A 24750-nucleotide genomic window follows, 5' to 3' on the forward strand; every position below is an offset into this window, starting at 1 on the left:
TCGAAAAAAGATTGTATGCCGAAACCTACAAGGAAGTGACAGCCGGTAAAAGTAATTCACTGAAAAAGAAAACCGAAAATAATTCGGATGTGCACGAAAGACCCCGTTGGGAATGAGATGAGGAAAGGATACAAAGGATAATAGAGAGAAGTTAAAGTTAAAGAATGAAATGAGTACGGGGTGGTGTACATGAATAAAGCCTCTGTAATAATGAAGGATACATAGATGATAAGAATGAGAGCCATACAGCGCTAAAAGTACGGTAGGGACTCTGCAATAGTCTACAATAAACGAATATTGGTCTGTTCCGTAATAATTTATTTAGTTTTATTTTTTTGCTTGAGCGTGTAAACCTGTTTCTGTTTTAGAATTATAAACCGAAACTGCGCTGTTGATTTCTTCACTGTCGCTTTTTACAACTAGATATTATTGGGTAAATGGCATTCAGTAGACGTTTTTTTTCTCCCCGTATGCATTAGTTACTCAATATGTCCAAAATTATGGTCATTCTTGAAATGCAAGAATAATCCCGAGAGGTAACTGAGCATGCGTGTAAAGTACAAAAGTACAGGTAATGAAATTTCCGCACGCGAAATAAAGAGCCTCCTGAAAAAAAACACCTACTTCGCCTCAATCGGCCTTCGCGTTCGAGGTGGGAAGAGGGAGCGAAGGGAGCTGGGAAGCCACCCCGACTGCCAGTGCTCCTTCTTCCCCTGGCGGCGGTTTTCGCTCTCGGGCTTTCCGGGAGTGCTTTCCCTAGCGCTGCCGGCGGACGGCATCAAAGGCGGCTCGCGCCTGCGTCCCAGTCGGTGCGCGGAGAGTACACGGTGCGGAACCACTGCTTTGTGCTCGTCTTCGACCGCGCTATGATTGAACCGAATGAGAAATGAGTCATCGGCGCATTCGAGTGTGTTGTGGCTGCCGTGCAGTTAGACTGCTGCGTGAGTAACCGAGACAATCCTATCCGGAGATACTCCCGCAATCCGGGGAGAATGTGTGAATTTGTGCCGGTTTTGAGACAACCTCCTCTGTGACCACGTGCGCTGTTGACGCTATCAGCCTAGCCGGAGACACTGAGTATAACGTGATGTTTGGTGACGAATTGAGCGGATGGGAGACGACGTGAACTGAACCCTTTTTCTGTTCCTTCAGCGTGCTTATTAATTTTATAGGCCAATGTGGTTAAAGAGGTCATGGAGATGTAGGAACAACTTCTTTGGTGTCGGTGGCTTTTGGTTCGTGAAGCGGAAGATCCAAACCCAAACTTTTTTTCGCTGACATTCTGTGTTCTTCGGTCCATGTTTATTGAGGAGGGACGAGATTTTTGGACACGTCTTCCTAGAGCCAGCATTGGTACACAGCAACTTTTTTCTCTATGGTAAACTACAATACGTGCGTTTGAAGTCATGTTTGTTAGTGATCGTTCCTGCGATGCATATCTCGATGCCGGCTTCTACGGAAGGTAGGCTATGAGCAGGTAAGACGTTCATTGAATTTTGTACGTTGATTTGCTGCAGTGGTCGCGGGTGAATTTAAAGGGATTGCTTTTCGAAACCATGAGCGGAACTTGTTGTTGAAGTAGCGGGTTAGTAATTTGCTCATAAAAACAACATTCAGATTGTCCTCCTTTTAACCTCGTGATGCGCTTTCTTTTATTGCTTGAGTTAGAAAAGCGGGTTGTTACGTTAAGTTTCCAGCAATTTTCTCAGTTATTTTTTCCCCCGTGAAAAATATACTATAAAGAAATTCCTTATGGACACACTATGATTATTCTCGTCTTCTATAGAAAAAATTTTAGATCACTGGGAGTGATGTCACTACGATGTCAACTCTAGCTTTGAATTTGGTGTTTACTGTAGACTGAGTAACTCTAAAGTAACCTAACATAGAGCTTACACGCAATGTTTGATGTTAACATGTTATCAGTACTGAACACTTTATGAACGATATGTTTCGCACCGCTATGCGCAAGCGGCGGGAAAAAAGGGGCGGGAGTGTGCGACGTGCAGTCTCTGTCGAACAATTTCTCGTCTATAATTTTCTGAGAGGTTTTACATAGAAAAAAAGAATTCAACTGATCGACAAAAAATTATGTTGTCCCTGCGCCTTTCCGATTGGCGCGAAACCTTCCATTTGGTCTCGGTCTAGCAGCAGGAAAGGAACCAAGTGCAAATTTACGACATACCGATTTCTCAAATTTTAGCGCCGCTAACAAATTAAAAAAATATTTTGAATGTGGGTACATTAGATAGCTTAATGTGAATGCAAAGATTTCAGTTTAAGTTTTTTCATAATTTGGGCATCAAAGGATTGAAACACCGGTTTTTCATGTTCATGTGGAAAACACCCTCGCCCCCCTTCTGTGGTCCAACCGCAATGTACGAGCATTGTTTTGAAGTCTGTCAACGGATGGCACTCTACGATTTCGTTCTTAATCTAGGGGTAATTTTGATTTAGGATTTCAGCTGGACTTTTGGTAGCATTGAGAAGAAAGTGAATGTTGGAGCTTCAATAAATATTTAGTTTTTTTTGGTACTTTTGTCGTAGAAATTTATGGCAGAAACCGAAACTAAGCGGTGCTAACGAAAAAAAAATAATATGAAAAATTTCAACGTAAAGTTTTTAAAAATAAATGAAAAGGGCTTCTCTGCAAGAGGTGTGAGTCACAAGGAAGACGAAAATAAGAGAAGACCATGGGCAAAGGGCCAAGTCAACTCGTATAAGCGTCGCGGTTGGCTGAGAAAATAAATCAGGTCACTTGAGACGTCATTTCAGCCCCCTCTCTGGGAATTCGATGAACCCCGTGGGAAGGCAACCAAGAAAGCCAGGAGTAATGAACTGATTAGAGTAGGCTTTCATTCAGGGGTCGTGGCATCAGAAGTCAAAGCGGCGCTTCCCATGAGTCACAGCTTCGCGCAATTTATTTTCATTCGGTTGTTGTGGTGACCACTCCTCTTTACGCTGAAAGGTGAGACTGTGAGAGTTTAAAGTAAGGAAATAAACAAGGAATTTCAATTTGAAAACAATAAGGGCGCGAGTCTAATTAGTGGTCTATATTGGGAGGCAAAGCGATGCTCTTAATCAATCTGCCCGATAAGAACAAATTCTGCCTCAGCAGTCAAAGAACTCCTGGTAACCACTGGTGGGGATAATGTTGTCGCCGTCGATCTCCCGTTGCTTCTTACTGCTGCGGGAAATTTGAAAGCATCTATCCTTAACGGTCGAAAGCTCCTTGGCGATTTAGGCGAGCTTGTCGGGCTGATAGGGTGAGCACGGGAGAAGCGGCTCTGGTTGCGGTCGGCGTTTTCTTTTCCGCCGGCTGATTGGATTCGTTCAGGCTTGACTCGCTTTGGGTCACTTCTTTCTTGTTGCTCTCTCACGTTCTGAGGCGATTTGTCTGATGCCCAAAGCATGTGGGTGCTGAACGCTCTACTACGGGACTAAAGCGAAGACTAATATAACTGTTAACGAGGAATCACTGCTGAACGATGTTTTCCTCTTGAATCACTACAGTCTACGACGGTTGTACGGCTTTTGACGCAATGTAAAAAGCGCGAATTTCGCTTACTTATTTAGTTAATTTTGCTCATTTTTTTGAACATGCTGCGGCGTTAAGTGCGCTACTGAAGAACCGGACAAGAAGATGCAGGTGGCAACGACAAAAAAAAAAACCTATAGCTCTACGAATTTACACAGTTCACGCGGATATAATTGCAGAGAAACTTTCGCAGGAAGCATATGGAACTGACCAGACTCTAAAGTACATGATTATATTGTTATGGGACGGCAAGCAGGTGAAAGCAGGACTACACGAGAGCTGGCGATGGAATGATTTAATGGCGGTCGGACTAGCGCGAGCGCTCCCTGCCGCGTGACTGCCCACTTTGTCGTCTTATAGTCCGTCACAATATTTCTTCGATAACGGATATGAAACTACGAAATCGATGTGAAAGGAAAACGCTGCGTGATGAGTTTAATCTTGCATGGGCGGGGGAAAGAAAGAACTGAACTTGAACATGTCAGCAGGTGAGTGGCAATGTGTTAGGTCAGGCCGCAAAGTCTTTTTTATGGTGCTTTTTCAAAATTAATCTAATATTTCTATCTACGTCGCTTCCACTTAAATTTGCGTTCTTCCTGTGTTCGCTGTTAGCTTCACTTGTTCCCACTCCTCTGTAGTACAAAAACCTTGAGGGTAAAAAATATAATGAATAAATTCCTGTTTAGAAGTCAAATAGAAGATGTTGCTATACAATGCAGGACGTTTAAAAATTCAGCGCGGCAACTTGCAGATAGCGGGGTTAGGTCAAGTAAAGGTAGTCTAGAAGAGCAATGCAATCATAAATCACACAGCTCTGCTCCAAACGGGTCTTGTATTTTTACTGCAAGTTATTTTTGCCGGTTCGAAAATGCGTATTCATAGCGGAGGTTAGGATGAATTGGCGTTTTAAAGAACAGCAATTTAGTACCTTTTGGTTTGTACCTCAGCTTGAGAGATGATATCTGTAGCTCTCGCCCTCGCTTCAACTATTACCTGCGTACGAAATACTATTAAGCTTTTTGCCCTTTTCATTCATCTGAAATTGAAAGGAGAGCTTTTTATTCACACTTTGCCTCCTCAAGCTATTGTAAAGTGAATGAAGGCGCAAGTGGAAAGCGCTTAATCTGGAATGATTTAGTATAATTTGCTGTTATTTATCTCATTCGTTCAATTCTAAACCAGCCAAACGCAATGTCACACTGTTCTGTAGTTCTCACTTTAAATCTTGCAATTAGAACCCACTTATTATTGACTTATTCAGTTTTTGAAAGTAGCGTACTTGCGTCCGCGTATCCATCCATAGTAAAAAATGGCTGCCTATGAAAGCAAGGAAGCGATGAAGAATGCCCAAAGTACAAACCTTTTTCTTAGTCAATAAATGTGAGATTTTCCTTTTGAGAGTTGTGTTCTCGTGCCTTCCCCTTTCTTTCTAACTGTCGACCTCCCTATATAGATCCTTTGTTGCCTGCTTTAATGTGTGTGCCTTAGCTGTGTATTACTCTTACTTTTTTTTCTTTCAGTCCGTTTTTCTCAAAAAATCGTTCACAAGATCACAATACTAGAGGATTACCCACTGTGCTGCCTTGCAGCAGGAAACGTGGTTCTGCTGCACCTGAGTGTATGCATATCTAGAACATACAGATGTCCGAAAAAACATTCCACGAGGATAAAAAAAATGATGCATCAAATTGACGCTGATGCCACCGGGATTGACGCAGGCAACTGGCCAATGAATCGAAATGGGAAAAAGCTTTTAGTGGTAGCCAGGCACTCGTGCCTTATCGATGGATGACCCCAGTTAGCATTTATGATTTTTTTTCTTCTTCGATACAGCACCGTTCGTGCCAGTGCTGCGCGGTGAACAAATTCGCGGCCTTCTTCGCTCTTGTTTACTTGCCTTGAAAAATAGGCCCGAAAGAGAACTTTCATTGAACGGTCGTGGAACGCGACTCTTCCACTTGTTTTCTCTATGGATCGAACAAGTGGACCTCGTGCAGAAGAAAGGGCCCCTTTAAGTGAGCCTCACTAGGGATATCTGAAGAATCATCATTCGCTGTGACGGATTTGATTCGCTGCCGCGCTTTCGATGTGGAGGTTCCCATAGTGACCATTGATTGAAATATTTTGTTTGCTTTTTTTTTAGACTGGCCAAATATTTATCCTTTTTCATGCTCTTAGATATCATTAAGAGGCACCGGAAACATTCTAGTCTCGATGACAATCAAGTTTGGTGGTAACCTACTAGACCTGAAAGTAATATGGCGTTTGTGAAATATGTAGTTCGTCGCCTAGCGGCGCTGAGGTTAGCGCTAAGGATAATTATTCTCTCGTTCCACTAATACCTGTCCGTAGGCAGATGCTGCAAAAATGGCATTAAGAAAACTGTTGAAACGCTAACGCGAGGGGCTAATTATGAACGCAATAAAAAAAAAGCCGATCAAGTGAATTTTGCAGTTAACTGTAAATGTAATTAATCTCGCATAATATGCTCGAAGTGTTCATTAGCAAACCAAAATATCTATGATCACTTTGAATGGTGCTCACCTTGCTCTGTAAACGTCACGTCATTATGTCAGCTTTGTTTTTTTGCTGTTTATGACACGATGCAGCGCTGATGAGGTGGTGCCAACCCATGGAATCCGTGGAGCAATGACGGTGCTGCCGTTGCGAGTGCTGGGGACTCATGAGTCCTCGCGTGGAGGAAGAACTGATTGCGACCGCACGCTTTCGCCGCACCGACTGCCCCTCAACAGGCTAGGGATGTTCAAACTGCGGTCCTTCATCACAGTGGTGTTTGGTAAGTGTGGTTAGTTTAGTTTCGTTCTGCAATGCATTATTGTAGTTTCTTTTGAGGAGGGAATGCTTGGTGCAGCTTACAAGGTGTCATCAGTGTCATCAGGTGTGGTTCAGGTTGACACGAAACATGAAATCTATTTGAATCAGCTTCATCGTTTCAACCCCGTTCTCAACAGTTTTGAGCGAATGGGTTGTCCCTTCCATTAGAATGAAAAATAGAGCTTATCTGTCCGAAGCAATTGGCAAAGCATTAATGCCAAATAATGGCTTCGAGCAATAAGGCATGCAATATGGTTGCGTCCAAATGGATATCTTTTTTGAATTGCCTCTGAAACGTAAATTTCATGCTGAATGAATGTAAGGATTACTGATTGAGGTCACAGGTGCAATATCTCACTCATTATCATCACTAGGTTGGTGCGCTGACTGGTGTTAATGCACTATTAAAATGTTTGATGTCTGAAGGTAGAAGCAGTGGATTTTAGACATGCGGCAGAAGATTGCCACAAGAGGAAATATTGGAAAATAACCTAAAACAATTATTTTGCCTTTTCAGTACGTAAGGAGCCACTTGATTGAACACATGAACGGCACAGTTTTCTCCTATCCATAAGTATTCAACATATAATACAAAAGTTAGAAAAAAAAACGCGTGGCTACGTGATCAGGAACAAAATAGCTTGGTCAGGCAGCTGGCCCGCTGCGCGACTCATAAGGCCTAAACTACTCGCAAAAACGTTTCCCCGCAACGATACAATAAACGTGCCCATGAAGTGGACCCTATGTTCAGTCTATTTTCATGCCAGCTGTTATTCACGCAAGCGGAGAGACAGAAAAATCTTCCACACGCAACTTCTACACCAGTGTCTTTGAGCAGGTCAAGTTGCGTATATCTATATTGCTTTCTTTTGTAAATCTTGTGTCCAAGACTAGTGTTACATTTTTTGTTGGCCTGGTCTATGCCAGGCGCTAACTTTACTGATGTAGAGAAAAAATGGGAATTTTAGCATTTTTATTGAGAGCTGCTCACATTTATGAAACAAAGGTGACTCACCCTGCGTCGCCGACGACAAAAATAGTGCCCCCATTGGGGCACAAAAAGAGGAAAAAACTCCAAAAAAGTCACCCTGCTAAGCAGTTCCTAAAATACTGAATGAAGAAAGGGCGACGCTATATATTCTGTTCGTGCTTTTATAATTACGCGTCTCGGTTAGCAGCAGCGTGGTGCCAGACGATTCGTGATCATTCTTTCAATAGAACTGCATGGTGGGAGCGTTTTGGTGCTGCATCCGGTCATCACTGCCGCGCTATTTTCGTACTTTTTGGCTTGGCGTTTTGATGTTACTGTACCAGAATGTGGTAGGAAATGAATTACCCATATAAAAGTACTCTATAGAGTTACAGGTTCTATTGCCTTCCTGTATATATTTTCTTTATGTACTATTCATAGTCTATAGAGTGTGTACAGAAAGAAGTCTACTAAAAGTGTATGGCCTTAAATCTTTAGATTGTCTACAGACTGCCTATATGATATGCATTGCCTACAGACCATTATACAGGATTTATATATTGCAAGCCTTTAGACTTTGTAGACTTAGTCTACGGAGAGTCTATAGACTGTACAAAGAAATTTTTGCAAGGGTAGGCCGTAGTTCATTAGGAAATACGATACCCAAACACAATGACGCACTTGTTCAATTTTTTTAGCTGAAATATTAACCTCGGCTGCACTGTTCAATCTGGATCCCTTTGGTATTTTGCTTTAACGTGCAAAGCGTATAGCCCGGGAGACATCTTTGCATTCTAAGTGTGGATCATAGATAAGCAAAATATAGAGTAGTACTTGGATTGTCTCTCACTAGCCTGGTAGACTTGCCCATTCTCAAACTTACTCTCTGGACCAGAAGGGCAATTATAATTCATTCCAAGTGTGGTCTATTGTGGTCCTGCAGCTTCTGTGCTAAGCTAAGGTAATACGCTGTTCATGGAGAATTTTTGGCGTATATGTGCTGGTACCATTTAGGGGCAGGTGGTCTGTATTCCTTCAACGCCGTGTCACAGCTCACTTTGCTATGCCGCTGTCACATAGCATCCTCGCTCCTTGCTTTTTAATTTTCTCCCCCTTCCTTTCTCCTAACATATGTAGGAGGCTAAAAATACGTTTTTCCAATCGAACTTTTCAAGCCTTCTTACACAGTATCCGGATTTTTTTTTTTACTTTTTATAGATCGTCATTTCAAACCCTGCGAGAGACACATCTGTGTGGTCTGTGCAGATGGATTGTACAGCAAGTCGGATATTATGTACGTAAAGATCTCAGTGACTAAGCGATTAATTAACTATAATTAACTAATCAACATTTTATTTTTTACTTTATGGGCAAACTTTATATTAAGAAATTGCAGGCGGTCAACAGATTAGCTGAGTGCAGTTTTTAAATTTTCTTTTCCGGCAGTGCACTTCGAAACATTCAATGTCAATAATACGCATTTTCAGCTCTTTAAGTTGGTTTCCCGCAATGGCGATTTTTAAAATGGTGTCGCTCGCACTTGTAATACATAAAATACGGAAGCCGTGCATTTTTATGTCATAGAAGCTGTTAACGTGATTTCTCCGACAATACTATGCACAGCGACACCTTTATAAAAAGGTGCATTGCGGGAAGCCAGCCTCACTAGCTAAAAATGAGTATTTTTGACGTTAAATATTTAGAAATGCATTGCAGATAAACAAAATTTAAAAACTAGACTCAGCTTCTATGTCGACAGCCTTCAATTTTTTAATATAATGTTGTCCATTGAAATTAAAAGTATAGAGCTCATTAGGTAATTTGAGCTAATTGTTTAATCACTGAGCTCTATCACGTACATAACGCCCACCTTGCTGCAGAGTCCACCTGCACAAACCACACCGACATCAGTGAACGTTAAAGAACCCCAGGTGGTCGAAATTTTCGGAGTCCTTCACTACGGGTTCCCTCATAGCCTGAGTCGCTTTCGGACATTAAACGCCCATAAACCATAAACCGTATCGCTTGCAGGGTTTAAAACTACGATCTGTAAACAGTTAAAAAACCACCCGGTATATTTTTCTCATTCCGCATTAGCGTGCACTAACCTCGGCCGTCTCGTGCTTACTACCGCAGTCGACACTCTGTTGTTTCATCGAATAGCAAATCTAACAGGAAGACAGTTGGCCTTAATCACGTTAACGTAGCGAGACTGTAGCTCGCTCTTGATACTTTACTAATAATCGTGCCGGAAAGTAGACTTTGCTTGCTTTTAGAAGTTTGGAAAGCGTCATAAGCTAGAAACCGTCTTTGGTACGACGTGTTGCGCATGGGTCAAAGCGCATGTCTGTAACAAAAGGGGGCAGTATGAATGGTCGGTCGTATTCACTTTTGTTACAGGTCGTGCAGATCTCTCTCTTGTTGCAAAACTCTTGTTGCGGATCTGCGCATAACATTCAAGCAAATAACAGTTCTGGGAATACGGGAAACGGCTCTTGCTTGGTAGTATTATGAGACTACTGTTGGGAGGAGGCTCGAAAGTATTACATTCCTCGTAAAAATAGTATACGTGAAGTAACAAGAACAATGAAAGAAAAAACAAACAAATATACATGCCAAAGGTGGGACAATAGGACAGTTTCAGCGATCCGTTGCGTTTATCAGTATTGATTGTAAGGGTATTCACTGCGGATAAAGACAGCCCAGGCGATCAAAGAGCGCAGGGAACAAAAGGCCAGAGCCTCCTAGAGCACAGGCACAAATGGCGCCAATAATGACAGCACGTGGTGCCTCAATGTATCGTGCCAAACGCACGCGCTGTTCATCGGGAACTTAAGGCAGCACGAGATAAGAACCACTGTATTCAGAAGAGCGCAGATGAGGCACAAAGGAACAAGTTAAACAAGCTAAAGGAGGAGAAAAACAGAAGATTTTGATGTACCCGGAACGGGTTTAATCAAGAGAGTCATGATTGGGACGATGGAACCGTTCTTCGTAGCAGAGGTGATTTGTGAAGTCGCACGGAAGAGGGCAAGAGGAGATGAGGGGGCGGGGGTTAGAGAGGGGGGGGGGGGGGGGGCTCTCATGCGTTATTCATAAAAGGACGGATCAATGCTGCGAGGGAAATAAAAACGAACGCGCCTGATTTAAGGTGCCACTTGTTTCTCGATAAATGTGACCACTTTATGTTTTTGTAAGTTTATTATGGTGCTGTATCTCATAAAGGGAGTGCTACTGTAGCAGAGTGCAAGATAGCCATCCCCCAGAAAAACAATGGTAGGGGGAATCTCATTTAAGAGTATTGCTCATTAGCCCGGCTTTCTGCAGAATATATTTGCAAACAGTACAAAGCATTGAAAGAGAAAAGATGAAACAGATAACTACTCGTAGGGCCTGTTTTTTCCTCCGAGTATAAAAAGGCAACCGCTGATAAAACAACAAAGGAAAAGTTAGCAGAGCGCGTTTACGTTCCCGTCTAATGTGTATAGGCGCGTGTAATAAAAGGTGCGTATACGGTCTCAGGACTGTACACTTACACTGGTAACGTCCACGCTAAATTATGTAGAGTGATTTTAATAAGGACTTTGATGTGGGGCGAGGAAGGACTGGTTAGACCTACGAAATAAACTGCCTGTCCTTTAGGAAACGCACACAAAGAAGTGAAACAAATTCTAATGTTATTCTCAATGCTATTGCTGATCGGCGATTCGCTTTTACAACTTGTTTTCGATGGCTCAATTTCACCAACATCAAGTAATGTAGCCTGGGCATTAAAAAAAAAAATTAGTCTGTACTTGAATCATAAAGCGAAGGAAATTCAGGAAAAGTTACTTTCGATAGCACTTCTTTATTTCTAGTAAAATGATACGAGAAATTATGTGCTGGTATCAGATATATACTCTTTTAACAATAAAGTTGTAAAATACAAATATGACCTGAGAATCAGAGGTATTGGAGGAACTAAAGCATAGAAATTCTTTCTGATGTGACGCGTCAGAATTTCCATCCTTTAAACTCTTGTAGCTCTCTCAAAATAACGGCTTCCGTGAAAGCACCGCTTGTGAACACGACTTTGATTGTTAGCTATAGCGAGACGTGAAGCCATTTCAGTGTGGCGAACAAATTAGATGGAAGTTTCTTTGCTCAGGTCTGAACCACGCCTGACATCTCTCATCTCCGTTGCAGTGAAGCACCGCGAGACGCGCTCAACCCTTCGCGAATGAAATGGCCGCTGGCCGAGAGCGCCCTAATCAGTCCCAAATGGTGGCAGCCGTTAGGCTTAACGACTAGTTCTGTGAACGACGTCCACGACCGTGCCATTTCTCCCCCACCATCTGCTGTAACAATGTGGGCCCAGGCTACCGACAACCTGCCACAAATGATTTGAGCGGAATGTTCGCTCTGCGCCTGATTTCATTACACCCTCCCTTTCGCGGCGGCTGAACCCCGTATGAGATAAATGTCACCAGGTTTACGAAATAGTATTTTCATTTCTCTTCCAAGCATTCGCATTTTTTTTTTGTTTGGTTCTGGCGTCTTCGTTTGTCTTGCTTTGCAGCATTCTCTGACTAGTTCTTGCACCGAACTGCTCTTTGCTGACAAGCCGAGGAACCACATTGGACTTGCTTTGTTTACATGCAGGACTAAAGCGGCCACTGTAAAAGGCCTGTTCCGATAGATTTTGGCAAGGATACTAGATCATTGCCGTGGCTTATACAGAGTGCTGTATGATACGTAAACGCCGAAAATACCTTTTATGGCATGAAGTGCAAATTGCTTTTGCACTCTGAAATTCTAGCTTTGTTGGTGTGTTGCGGTAGTGTGCCATAGGCTATGTTGACAACTTTGAGGCGCGAAAAGAATCTAACGTTCTCTGCCTGCGCGATGCGCTTTGCTATTTTGTTTAGTCGAAGTTAGTAGCATTTAGGCGTCACCTTTGTTTTCAGAAATCTCTCAGTAGCTCTTCTGAATACAGTAGTCTTTAAGTAAGGTATGTTGCCGGGCTAGTTAGTTTTGCATTTCCGAAAAAGAAATGACGCTACAAGTGCAGGCACAAAAAGACCAGGAGACGAAATACAGGCGACGACTTCCAAATATCTTTTCTATCCGCCTGTCCTTCGTCTCTTCGTCTTTTTGTGTGTGCACTTGCAGCGCGATGTCTTTTTCAAACACAGTAGTCTTCCGCATTTTAGCATTAAAGGGCATTCTGCAGTGCGCACAGTTTGAACCACATCACAGTCCCGGCTAGGCCTTTTGCCGTGGAGGTGTCTTTTGTCATTAAATGTTGTCCAAATCAAAATTTTACAGAACAATACAAACAAGTACCTTCTCGATGACTTTCCAATAGCTGGTCTATTTTCATTGTCGCATTTCTTGTGTCAGAGCTAATAAGTGCTTTAAGGAATGTGGAGCCAATGCTTTGTGTACCTTTACTTTCATTTCGTTTCAAAACTTACTGCTTTCGTGCCTGGTGGGTTTCATTTAATTCGTGTATGGCGATAGCGTTAAAGCGCAAGTTACTTAATCATGAATTTCCTGCTTTTCGAATTCTTTGGAAAGAGGAAAGAAGATATTTCTATCCAAGCGATAAAAGCACTCCCATTTCGTGGTCTGACTTTTTGAACAGAAAACAGTGAAATTATTCACTGTACAATCTTTGTGCTGCCTTTTCATTTTCCTTCTCGCTTCTAGCAGAAATAACTAAGTAGAGCAATAAAATAGCATTCAAAATTCCCTGCAGTATTCAAGCCAACACATCATATAAGCACGTATAGCACAGCAAAATAATTGGAAGTGAATCTTGAAGAAAAAAAATCGAAAGGAAGTGCGCTGGAATAACAATAACTTGCGTGTCACCTCTACGCAAGTGCTTGTCCTACGAGGACACCAGAGAAAGTGCTGCAACACTTCCTACATGAAACCCGCTTGATACGCTGGCAAAAGGACGCGTGTGACTTGGGATAGTAGCGCAATCGATTACATAAGCCAACCTGACTAACCTGACCTGCGCCTGTGCCAGCTATGGTTATTAGGAACTACGGGCAGTTCATAAAAGAATAACAGAAGTGCACATATATCATCGTAATTTTTTTGTAATATTTTTCTTTTTTATCATATCCTCTTCAAAGACAGCTACTTAAATAGCGTTCTTGTAATTGTCGCCTGCCATGCTGCCCTTTCATGAGAATTTTGTGTTGGCTCCTAGTTTGTGTTGTATTCGTCATAGAAACAACTGCCCATGTACAAGCAAGGAGTGGGACGCATGCAATGCGATTCCCAAAGAGCTTCTGTCGCTACCCATGTTTGCTGCTTTCTTGCGCAAGCCACTATATTATAAATATATGAGCAAGTAGCTTGCTTAATTTGGTCTTGGTGTCTGTGTCGGAGTTATGCAGTTGCAAGGCGCTGTGAAACTTTTTTGCTCGAAAAAGAATCCGGGAGAAATCAAAAACAGGAACGTGTGGACAAATCCACAGTAGTAAATATGTTGTTCAACAGTGAATTCAATGTGCAATTAGATGACAGCATGTTCTCGGCAACGCATCACCAGAGCCTGGCCTAGACTTCGAAAGAAAATTGAATGCAAGTTGTTACGCCGATGCTTCGAGAAATTTCAAGCATTTTTAAATTCCTTCACATTCCAAACGCGTGAAGCCTGACATCTTTTTTGGGGGGCCAATTGTGCGCGCTGTTTTTTTCTGCACTCTCAAGGGAACAGAACTCAGAAGAGAAGCAATACGATTAACAGCTGTAGAGAGGGAAACCTTTAGTCTGAGGAAGAATGGAGAGTTCAGGTGCGGTAACACGCCTCTAGTATGCTCCTGCCACTTTTGACTAGGGACAAGAGAAAAACAAAAGGTTGCACAGGCGAGCGAACGATGTGATGCGGCAATTATGCGCTAGCAATACTGTACAGTTTACTGTAACATTTATCGCCGCACCACTGTGTTTCTGAATTTATATTCGATGTCGCTTTTTCCTTCTGCTGCTGAGTGGATCTCAGGCGATTGCGCGTTCTGGGAGAGTGAATGTGGATGGATGGAGGCTGGTAGGCGGCAGTTGAATTTTCACCAGTGGGTGGTAGAAGCTGCAATCATTGGACGGTGCTCGGATGAAGGCACCTATCCGGAGAGAAAAAAAAAGAAACAGGGTGAGAATGAATACCAGCCGAAATGATGGCATAATTTCGCGAGATGTGCACGCAACGCTGGGCGCACGCAAGCACAGGCACACAGTAAACAAAAGCAATGCACAGCAGCTATAAAAGCACACGCAGCCTCATTGGGCATTCTCAGATGAAAAAATATGATAAAGAATGGACTTCTAGGGTCTAGGGCAGTGCGTCATAAAAAAGTTCAGCACTACATTCGTTGTGCTTGTCAAAAGAGTATGAGAGTTCCTTCAAATAGGGTTTGAGGGGTCAATTCATCTGGAGCTATAAGAACTACTCTCCTTTCATGTGGTTGCGCAGGGCTGAGACAAAGAATGGGGAAGATAGCCTGTGGTGCGTCCCACAGGGAGCAGTTGCCACTGTGTTGCTATCCACGTGTGCGAATGAGACAGGCATAATTTTCTACCTCTGCATCAACCGGCGGGTTAAAGCATCTTAAAGATAATCTGTGAATAACACGCTGGTGAAGTAAATTTGAAGAGACAATTGTTACTGCTGAGAAAATCAAATGCAGGGCAATAACTGTTGCCAGTCATTCAATAACTGGCATATTTTTACTCGTATAACATGCTGTAGTGTGCGGTTGGCTAAAAGAATAAGCCACATGTAAGCAATGCTTGAGTTTTGTGCAGAGCAGCAAGGCATGTTTCCCTGGACGTTAAAGTTAAAAAAGTGAGAATTTTTGCACCTACTTGGCGCTCAAAACGGGGAAAAATTTTGTCCCTTAGGTGATTTGAAAATGTCGAACAACAAAAATGCGAGAATAGCTGCTCAAGAAATTGTCTGAAAGGCGGTGGTGGAAAGGGGGAGGCTGCCTCATTGAGCTTTTGGAGAAAAATCGAAAGAAGGGAGTAAGGAAGAACTACCATACACTTTCACGTCGATTCTTTGAGAGCCAGCGCTAGAGTGGCACCGACGTCGGCAGACGCGCCACTCTTTGTATCGGAAACAAAAGGGAGACGTCGATATTTCAGACTGCTCGCAAACATCAGCGCGCCGCTTGCTCGCAGCGGTAGTTTCTTGCGCCAGAAAGCAATTCACCATTCGGGCACGCCCTTACGCCATCTCCTACGTTCCCCCACATCAAGGCTTCAGGACTCTCGTCTTCGACGACGTTGATTGCTCCCTAGACGCACTTTTTATCCTCTGTGTTATTTTTGTGTGAAGCATTGTTTTCTGCTATCGAACCAGACGTCGTCAGTTGTGCCTGCGTTGGAGTCGGGCTTCAATTCACAAACACGTCGGTATCGCTGGCTTGGACAAGAGAAAGGTTTCGAACGATTTTTCTGTCGCTCTCGGCGACTGCCTTTTGAGTAAGGGGTCCACGAGTCACTCGTAACTACAACAATCGCCGCGTGTGTCACCGGACTGACTGATAAGGTGGAAGGCAACGTGGGTGTAAACATCAGAATCATCTATGCTTCAATCGATGAGTCCAGCTCCATCGATTTTCACTCGCTCCCACGGGTTGCTTAGTTTTCGCTTTATATGTAGGCACACTTGTTATTTTTACTGGACTTATATGCTGATCTCATCGGCAGCTAGGTCTACGAAGGAGGAATTCCAAAGCGCTCGCGCTTTCAGCGCCATGCAACTTCTGGCAGCGAAATCAACTATGCGCTGCAATAATTGGCTGCCGTGGTTTAGGTGTGGCGCTGTGGCCATGCTTATGCATTCTTTCAATAGGACGACCTTGTGTCCATCTTAATAATAATAATAATAATAATAATAATAATAATAATAATAATAATAATAATAATAATAATAATAATAATAATAATAATAATAATAATAATAATAATAATAATAATAATAATAATAATAGGTTTTTGGGGAAAGGAAATGGCGCAGTATCTGTCTCACATATCATTGGACACCTGAACCGCGCTGTAAGGGAAGGGATAAAGGAGGGAGTGAAAGAAGAAAGGAAGAAAGAGGTGCCGTAGTGGAGGGCTCTGGAATAATTTCGACCACCTGGGGATCTTTAACGTGCACTGACATCGCACAGCACACGGGCGCCTTAGCGTTTTGCCTCCATAAAAACGCAGCCGCCGCGGTCGGGTTCGAACCTGGGTGTCCATCTTCAGCGTCTGCTTTCACGACAGCTACAAGCTACCGGTGTAGCAGCCGTTGAATGTGTAGGGAATATTCTTTATTTTCGGGTGAAGACTGTTTTTACTTATTGGAAAGCTTGACAGTTCCTGACGAACATTCTTTGCAGCGCCTCTGCTCTTCCTGCCTCCGAGCATGGCTTGAGTGCACTGTATCTTTCTGTCCTGCCCTAACATGTGGGCGTAGTCAGCAAGGTGGCAAATAAAGAAGGTTGTTAAAACTGTCTATTTGCTTCTCATTAGTATATCTTTATTTACACTCATGGTCAGCCAAATGCAGTAAAGAAGCTTTAGCATAGTTCTTTCGATAGGACGAACTTCTTGTTGCATACTGGAGGCTATGGAGGTTTTCGCATAGAATGCGCAGATGGGATTGGTGGTAGCCGAGGTGACCGATGTTGAGAGAGAGAGAAATAACTCTTATTCGCACTCATCCAAAATTATGGGAGCGAAGTATTTAGCCTAAACCGCTATTCATTACCGTAACCATCGCCCGGAATCCTTTGGGACTCGGCGGCGGTCAGGGCGAAGCCGATGACTTTGAGTTGCTCCTCTGCTTCGTGGTTAGAAACCAGTAAACGATGCCTTTCAGAAGATTTCTCAACGGGGCCTTGGTTGGTTCGTCGCAAGGCGGACGTACAATGCAGCTGCTTGACAGCTTTGAGATCATCAGTAAGGACAAAGATAGCGGTCATAATTTGCGGAATGGTCTCCACATGAGAAAGTGGTGCTAGTCATTAATCGGGAGAGTTGCATTAGGAGTATAGCCCCAAAGTCAGTTTTTCTTCACAATCTTTCGTTTTGTTCCTTTAGTTTGGTTCAATTTTTTCGGTACTTATTCTGAATAAATCATTTCTTTTTGCTGCCAAGTTGATATCTGGCGTGTGTGTCGGATGCGATGGAAATACAAATTTAAAATCTCGCTTGCTCAAGTCAAAAGGACACGATAATCTATACTCACGCTCCGCCAAGGTAGAAGACGAAAAACTTTCCACGCTTCTGCTGACTAAAGTAGCGAGAGCGTCTTTGTGGATCAGTCGTTTGTCTCCAAACACGCTAATCACTTTCGTTCTCTTCATACCTAACTGCAAAACATTTGTTTACTTTTACCCTCTTTAAACAGTCAGAACACGGTTTTTTGTCGCTGGTTACCCCTAAGAGTTATACTATATTGAATGAAAAATGGCCCTAGTAAAGCGAATCCAGAAGCGCGCTTCCTGACAGCTGCAGCCGTATTGCGGAAAATCCTTGCTTTAAATCGATATAGGGCATCGACCTTCATGAAGAAGGAGGGTTCATGTGCTTGTATTTGTTTTCAGATAGCTTAGGTAGGAAGGCTGAAAGGCGGGGATGAATGACGAGCTTTCTGCGGAGAGAAGCGGGAAAGAAAAGGCTGAAATACCTTCTGAAAAAGTGCGGTGCTGTGACTAGGTTGCAGTGGCAGACATCTGTAACATTTTTTCTTCCGTTGCTCTGCAGCTCTTTACCTCCGCGAGGGAAGCGGTGACCCACTCTGTCGTAGCCCGCTGCCCACACGCAAAGTTTTACCGCTAGTCATTTCATGAGGTCGAGGAAAGCACTTCGTTGTGGGCAGTGTACTTCATGGTTGGCGAGGAAGGTTTATAATATACGAGTATTGAAGCACTCCGCTATCTTGACGGCGAATTATGTGGTTCTGGGCTGCCGCCTGTGTTGACAGAAAGATTTTTCGAATTCTTCTTAGTGATGAGTTCCTATGCACACATTGTTTCAAATGAAGCTCTCGAGTTACTGTTTCTGGTTCAGTCGATTCGCGCAGCTATAGACACACGAACGAAAGTTACCGCGAAGTTTACGCTCAACGTTTATTTGCTCTCAAAAAAAACTTTGTCAAGATCTAAACGCCGAATGCATAAAGGAAGGTAAGGAAAAGGTAGGGAGAAAGGGGTGCGCGAGGCTCAAGGCTGCTTTCGGCAACGACCGTCGCCCACGTCAGCAGAGACGTCACAGAGGAACAATCGCCCTGCTTCCACCTGCTTTTGCACCGTGACCGCAGGGGGCCTAATGGACCAGTTGCTGCGTGCACCTCTGGGAAATCTCACCTAATGGAGAATAAATGCGCTGTCCTACATTTTGGGTTGCCGTAATCTCTGCAGAGCACGCACAATGCTTGTCAATGGGGCACGCCAGACTAAAGCTACGCCACTTGCTTCCTTCTTTTCTGACCGTAGTGTGACCTTGTTTCCTTGAGACACAGGGCTCTGACATTGCTTCGATACTTACAGTGGTATGGCCGGCATTTGAGGGGTGCGAAACTAGAAATGTTGCAAGCATTTATGTGTTTATTTCTATGATGACCGAGGTTTTTGAACAACCTAAGGAAGCGTTCTTGCTGGAGGAATCGCCTCGCCCACAGATTGAACCGTCCGCTGCACAAGTTATGAGGCCGCTAAGAAGAATGCGATAAGGGTATAATGCTATCCCTGTATATATATATACGAAATGAGGGGCAAACATATGAAGGAAGCCAACAGTCACCGAAAACAAGGTGTATATGGGAATGTTTTTATTTTTTTTTAATTTGAGGTGCTGATCAGTGGGAGAATAATACTTCGATTAATCTGTCGCTTAAAAAAATTACTTACAAAGCAGCAGAAAAACAACCATGCCGTGGGTGGGATCCGAACCAACGACCTCCGAATATCGCGTCTGGTGCTGTACCAACTAGGCTACGGCGACGGCTGTCCAATCTGCTGCTCTCGTGAGTGTTTATGTTCATTGCGTGTAAGCGAACCTTGAGAGTGTTCACCAGCGCCGCCCTCGTCCGTAGCGGTTAACGCAGCACGTCCTGTAATACCGCGAATGTGACGTGGAACGTCACCCGGATCGCGGCAATATTAAACGTGCTGCGTCCGCCACTATGGACGAGGGTGGCGTTGGTGAACACTCTCAAGGTTCGCTTACACGCAATGAACATAAATACTCACGAGAGCAGCAGATTGGACAGCCGTCGCCGTAGCTTAATTTGTACAGCACCAGACGCGATATTCGGAGGTCGTGGGTCCGGATCCCACCCATGGCATGGTGTTTTTTTCTCAATTTCCGTTTTGAACGCAACATTTTAAAACGCAAATTATAAAAAGTCTCCTATGCTGCTTGGTTTGTGGGGCTGTTGGCTTCTCATATATATATATATATATATATATATATATATATATATATATATATATATATATATATATATATATATATATATATATATATATATATATATATATATATATATATATATTAAGGAAGCCAACAGTCACTGAAACCAAGGTGCATAGGGGAATGTTTCTATTTTTTTAAATTTGTAGTTCCAATCAATTGGTTTAAAGAAAATTATTTATAAAGCAGCAGAAAAAAGAACCATGCCGCCGGTGGGATCCGAACCCACGACCTCCGAATATCGCGTCCGGTGCTCGATATTTGCTTGATGTTTACTTGACCTGCGCCCACCTGCACAGGTATATCTGCCTTACAGAAGAAGATGAATCTGTAGATGGTTTTAGACACCATCGTAAAAACGTTTAGCTTCGCTCAGTGAGCCGTTGTTGTCATGTTGGCGACAAGCGAGGCTTCCTTTTCTTACACTCTCGTCAACCTTACGTTCTCACGTTAGTTGTAGCTTGAAAACAACTGATATATGCGATTCCATGTTTTGTGCGCCACTCAAAAATCCACTTGGTTGTCTATATGCTGAAATTCTTAAAAGAGTTGTTTGTCTCGAGACGGTTTTTTTTTTGTTTTCGGTTGAACTTTCAGAAAACAGCGCAGTGTGCACAGATAAACCAAAGCACTGCTGCTTTACGGAGGTCAGGTGCGTTATTTTTGAAAGCACGCGAGGCGGAATGGACACATTGGGCGAAAGATTCATGCCTGAAATCTGCCACCGCAGTTCATTACAGTCTTATTCTCTCAGCGCTTTCTGCTGTTTTTAAGTTCAGATTCTTCTGGCCAGATGAGGCCTCGCAAAACCCGTTTAGTTGGGAGCCGAAAAGCGTGTGTTAGAAGCAACGCTGCTCTCAGCACAAAACACAGCGGCGCGCTTCGGCTGCGCCTTCGCTGCGTCTCGGCGACGCAGCCGTTATTCACTAGCGCGACGTCGGGAGAAGCATCAGAAGAGTGAGGCTGGGGGTTTCTTTTTCTCTCTTTCTTTCTGAAAGTAGTTTTTTGTGACTTGTTTTCTGCACAACGCGCAACTCACTAGCGAATGCTCCAGGACGAGCTCGGCGAAGCCTCCCTCTTGCACAACTTGGGCTAGGCGATGCTGGCTGAAAAGTGTCGACAAGCGAGAGCCATAATTTATGGCGGGTGCGTAAAGCACGGAAGAGTTGAGAACGAAAAAAGAGGGCCCACCACTCATGATTGTCGCTCTCTCTATCCACGAAACTCGCGCCCAACTGCTAGCATGTGGCTTCGCTGCCCCCAGGAGTGCCGGATTTATATTCAATGGAGACGTTTGAATAACTTGCATGGTGAGATTGCTGGTCGGAGTAACTTCCACACTCAGTACTGACCACCACCACCGCCACCACTATCATCATCATCATCATCATCATCGGCCTGACTACGCCAACTGGAGGGTAAAGGCCTCTCCCACGAGTCTCTTAACCTTGTCCTTTGACAGGTGCGGCCACCGTATCCTCACAAACTTCTTAATCTCATCCGCCCACCTAACTTCCTGCCGCCCCCTGTTACGCTTGGCTTCTCTTGGAATTCACTCCGCCACCCTTAAGGACCAGCGGCTATTTTGCTTTCGCATTACATGCACATCCTGAGACCTTTTGTTCCTCTTGATTTCAGTGCACATAAACACATGTTTCAAATCTATCAGGTGAATAAAGAATGCCAACTAAATGTTCGGAGGTTCAAATGAAAGCTCGATAGTATACTGCTATTCTTCGTCTTTAATATCTGCCGATGACAAGCTTATTCACCACACATCCACTTATTCGAACTCGACCACACTGTGACCATGTGTTAAAGCAATGTAGCACTGACGAATTTTCAGAGTGCCAATCCAAGTATATTCGAAGAGTGAACATAATTTTTAAGTGATACCTTTTTTAGGCAACAAATTCTACGTATTTTGCTGCCATTGGACAGGTAAGAGCGTACGACACACGATGCGCATTATGACGACAGCCGGTCGTTCGGCCCCTGCGGACGCGAGTTGGGTTACGAAGCTACTGAAAAAAGAAGCACTCAAAATTTCGGACGTGCTGACCCGTTAACGTCAGGAAGCCACACGTTAAGTGCCGCTATTTCCTCAGCGGCTTTTCATGGACCGGTTTTAGTGCTACAGTAAGATAGCGTCGGAAGTCAAGTTCCCGTTGGCTGGCGTCGCCACGTTTTGCGTTCTCTTGACTTAAAAATTACTTTTTTGTGACCTTTAGGTCAAAAATTTTAGTTCGATGACAAAGAAGCTTAACTGAACCCTGATATCCAGGCCAAAAAGAGGAAGAGTAAATTCTTAGAAAATTCACTCGTTTAGGCATAATTCTACCGAGCTGACAAAGCGAAATAAATGTACAATTGTGAAGAAAAAAGCAGACTCATTATCTCCAATTTTCTCAGCAAGAACGTAAATACAAAAAACAAGTCTATTTTGTAAACAGCCTTGTGAAGGGCCCCACACATTTTGTTATTTCTTGCTTGCTTTCGCCGAACAACTCGCACTCATTGAGAATTTGTTTTGTTTTAAGCCCTGCACTTTAGACGTAAACAAAGTCTCGCATTTTCCGTGTTGCATGGCAGCTCAAAAATGAGCGCCCTCTCAATGCAAGCTGCCTAACAAGGGATCCGGTGTCCCGCATCAGTAAAAAAGCAGAATTCACCAGCGCTAGATGCAGTAGCCTGGGGGCACGTTGTTCGGAACACGAAGCAAGTAGGTGGCGACAGCATCGTCGTGAAAGCGACAGTGGACCTAACGAGTTGGGAGGTTCAGCTAAATGACGCTGCGGCGTTGCTTGCTATATATAGGGGCGCGACGAGATGCGCTCAACGGGGCGATGAAACAAAAAAACATAAAAAAATTCGAGATGGAGGTAGTTGAGAAAAGAAGAGGGATTGTGAGGCAATACATCAAATCAGGCGAACATATACAAAAAAATTACCTTTGGTCCCCCGGGCATAAGAAGGCGCGGTACGGAAGACCATGTCCTAGCGACCAAAACAATATGGTGTGTTTTATGATGTTTTGAGTTGAAACTGTGATTTCATGGAAATGAGGCTCAGAATGTACTACGTGCATGACCTCTCACCTTTACTTGCGTTGGACTCCGCATCAGATCGAATTTTCTGACACAAAACTGAGTAAACCCTTTTGGTTCAGTACGACACGAAAGTGGTTCATGGGGCTTTTTTCGGAGTAAACGGTATCCACGTGGTCGTCGTAAGATGTCGTAGCCGAAATCTCCCTGCATTCACCTGGTGGCCAATGGGAGAGTTATAAATGTCGACCAGATTGTAGGTGCTACAAATAATGAGTCTTCCGTTGCTGAAGCACTAAGGTTTGCTACGGTCACGTTACCTTTACTGTGCTAGGATAGGGACGTGCCGAAGCATCTTGTTGTCCATTAAGTGAATTGAGAGCTGTTTAAAAACTTCGTTAAACTTCATAAACCCACTCCGTTAAACTAGAGAAGGGCGAGATTCGGCGATTTTTTCTGGTTTTTAGGTTCAGCTACAAGACATCTTGACTTGAATCTCTCTGAATAGCCAAATAGAGAAATAGAGTTGAAACAGCGATTTGATGCTTGTGTGCTTGATGAGGTTGTCCGATACTTTCGTGACTTGCACAACTACTGTTTGAGAGCAGGGCTACAAGAGAGACACTCGTGGAGTGCACAGAATTATTTGTATCGCCATGTCCTCAAGCTCTCTTTTTTCCCCCAATATCAACGTGCAAGTGCCATGAGCAAAGAACTCATTCCCTAAATTTTCATAAACAAGAACCATAATTTATAAATTGGATCTGCTCTGTCAAAATCTACTGCAGGGCGTGGTTTGCTCTCTTCTGTAGCAGATGAAATAGAACTGTTGTAGGCTGGATGATCTAACGCAGCGTGTGTTTTCTTTTGATCCCCCGAGCTCCTGTGAGCAGAGTGGCATCTTCCATCATGCGAAATGGTCAAAGCTCTTAAAAACACCTTGTCAGTCAGAATTTGAATTTATGAACAAATTTGAGTGGTATAGTGGGAGAATTTTTTTATTCATGTTACGTTCTTTTCGTACAACTTTTGAACACTGTATTTTTCCTGCATGTTGAATGTATGAATACTATTCAGAAAAAAAATTCAAAAAGGAAACGAAATGCAAACTGGTCTAACAGTGCCAGCCGTTAGTAACATTACGTGGGCGCGTGATGGTCCCGTTCCCCTGTCGCTGGCTATTGTGATAGAAACGATGGGTCTCCCCCAGTACCCTCAATCCGAAAGAGCAAATTTTCTAAGATACCTCGGAACGCGACTGCAAGTGATGACTGGTGAAGACGAGGAGTTGCGCAACCTAGACTGAAGCCGTCAACGCCTAAACGATCGTAACGTGCCAGCACACCATGCCGAGAAGATGAGACAATGGCGCCAGACGCGGCAGACACGCGAACGACGGTGGTGCAGCTCAGGCGACTGAGAGAGGCAGTCGTACATGAATGCATCATATATAATAGAAGCTAACGTCTTGAAGAGTCGAAGAGAGAGCGGACAAATTAGCAGCGCTGAGGTTAATTGCGTGCGTGGCAATCATTGGGACACGTAGGTGATTTAAACGAAACGTTTCTTTGTCAGTCGAAATGCCAGATTTTTTTTTAATGGCAGATATATAAGCCTTAAAAGACGATTGATGTCTAGAACGCGATGAGAACTTTCTTTGTCGTTCATTCCATTGTTTTATTAGTCACGTTTAGGTATTAGCGTTGTAGAAGCTGGTTTGCTTTTGTGATCATAATTAAAAACAAAACCCAGTTCATACTTTTGCCTGAACAAGATAAGGTTTTGCCTAGGTGTGTCGGCCCCGTAATAAGCCATATTTTGTCGCTGCGGAAAGTTATATTCATCGTTTTTTTTGGCACGCACCTGAGGTGAATGAAGTGTATCCCGAG

The 24750-nt window shown here is 43.5% G+C and overlaps 1 protein-coding gene across 1 annotated transcript in view; it reads left to right on the plus strand.

The window, feature by feature from the left end:
• Window positions 1-804: 804 nt before the first annotated feature.
• The window catches only part of LOC144128642 (cell adhesion molecule Dscam1-like), an 87669-nt gene continuing 63723 nt past the window's right edge, over window positions 805-24750 (plus strand). Inside the window, exons 1-2 of the mRNA XM_077662191.1 lie at window positions 805-1477; window positions 6148-6335. Coding sequence (XP_077518317.1) covers window positions 1470-1477; window positions 6148-6335 — 196 coding nt within the window. The 5' untranslated portion in view covers window positions 805-1469. The remainder of the gene's footprint in view (window positions 1478-6147; window positions 6336-24750) is intronic.

Source organism: Amblyomma americanum, chromosome 4 (genome assembly GCF_052857255.1).
Source record: "Amblyomma americanum isolate KBUSLIRL-KWMA chromosome 4, ASM5285725v1, whole genome shotgun sequence".
NCBI lineage: Eukaryota > Metazoa > Arthropoda > Arachnida > Ixodida > Ixodidae > Amblyomma > Amblyomma americanum.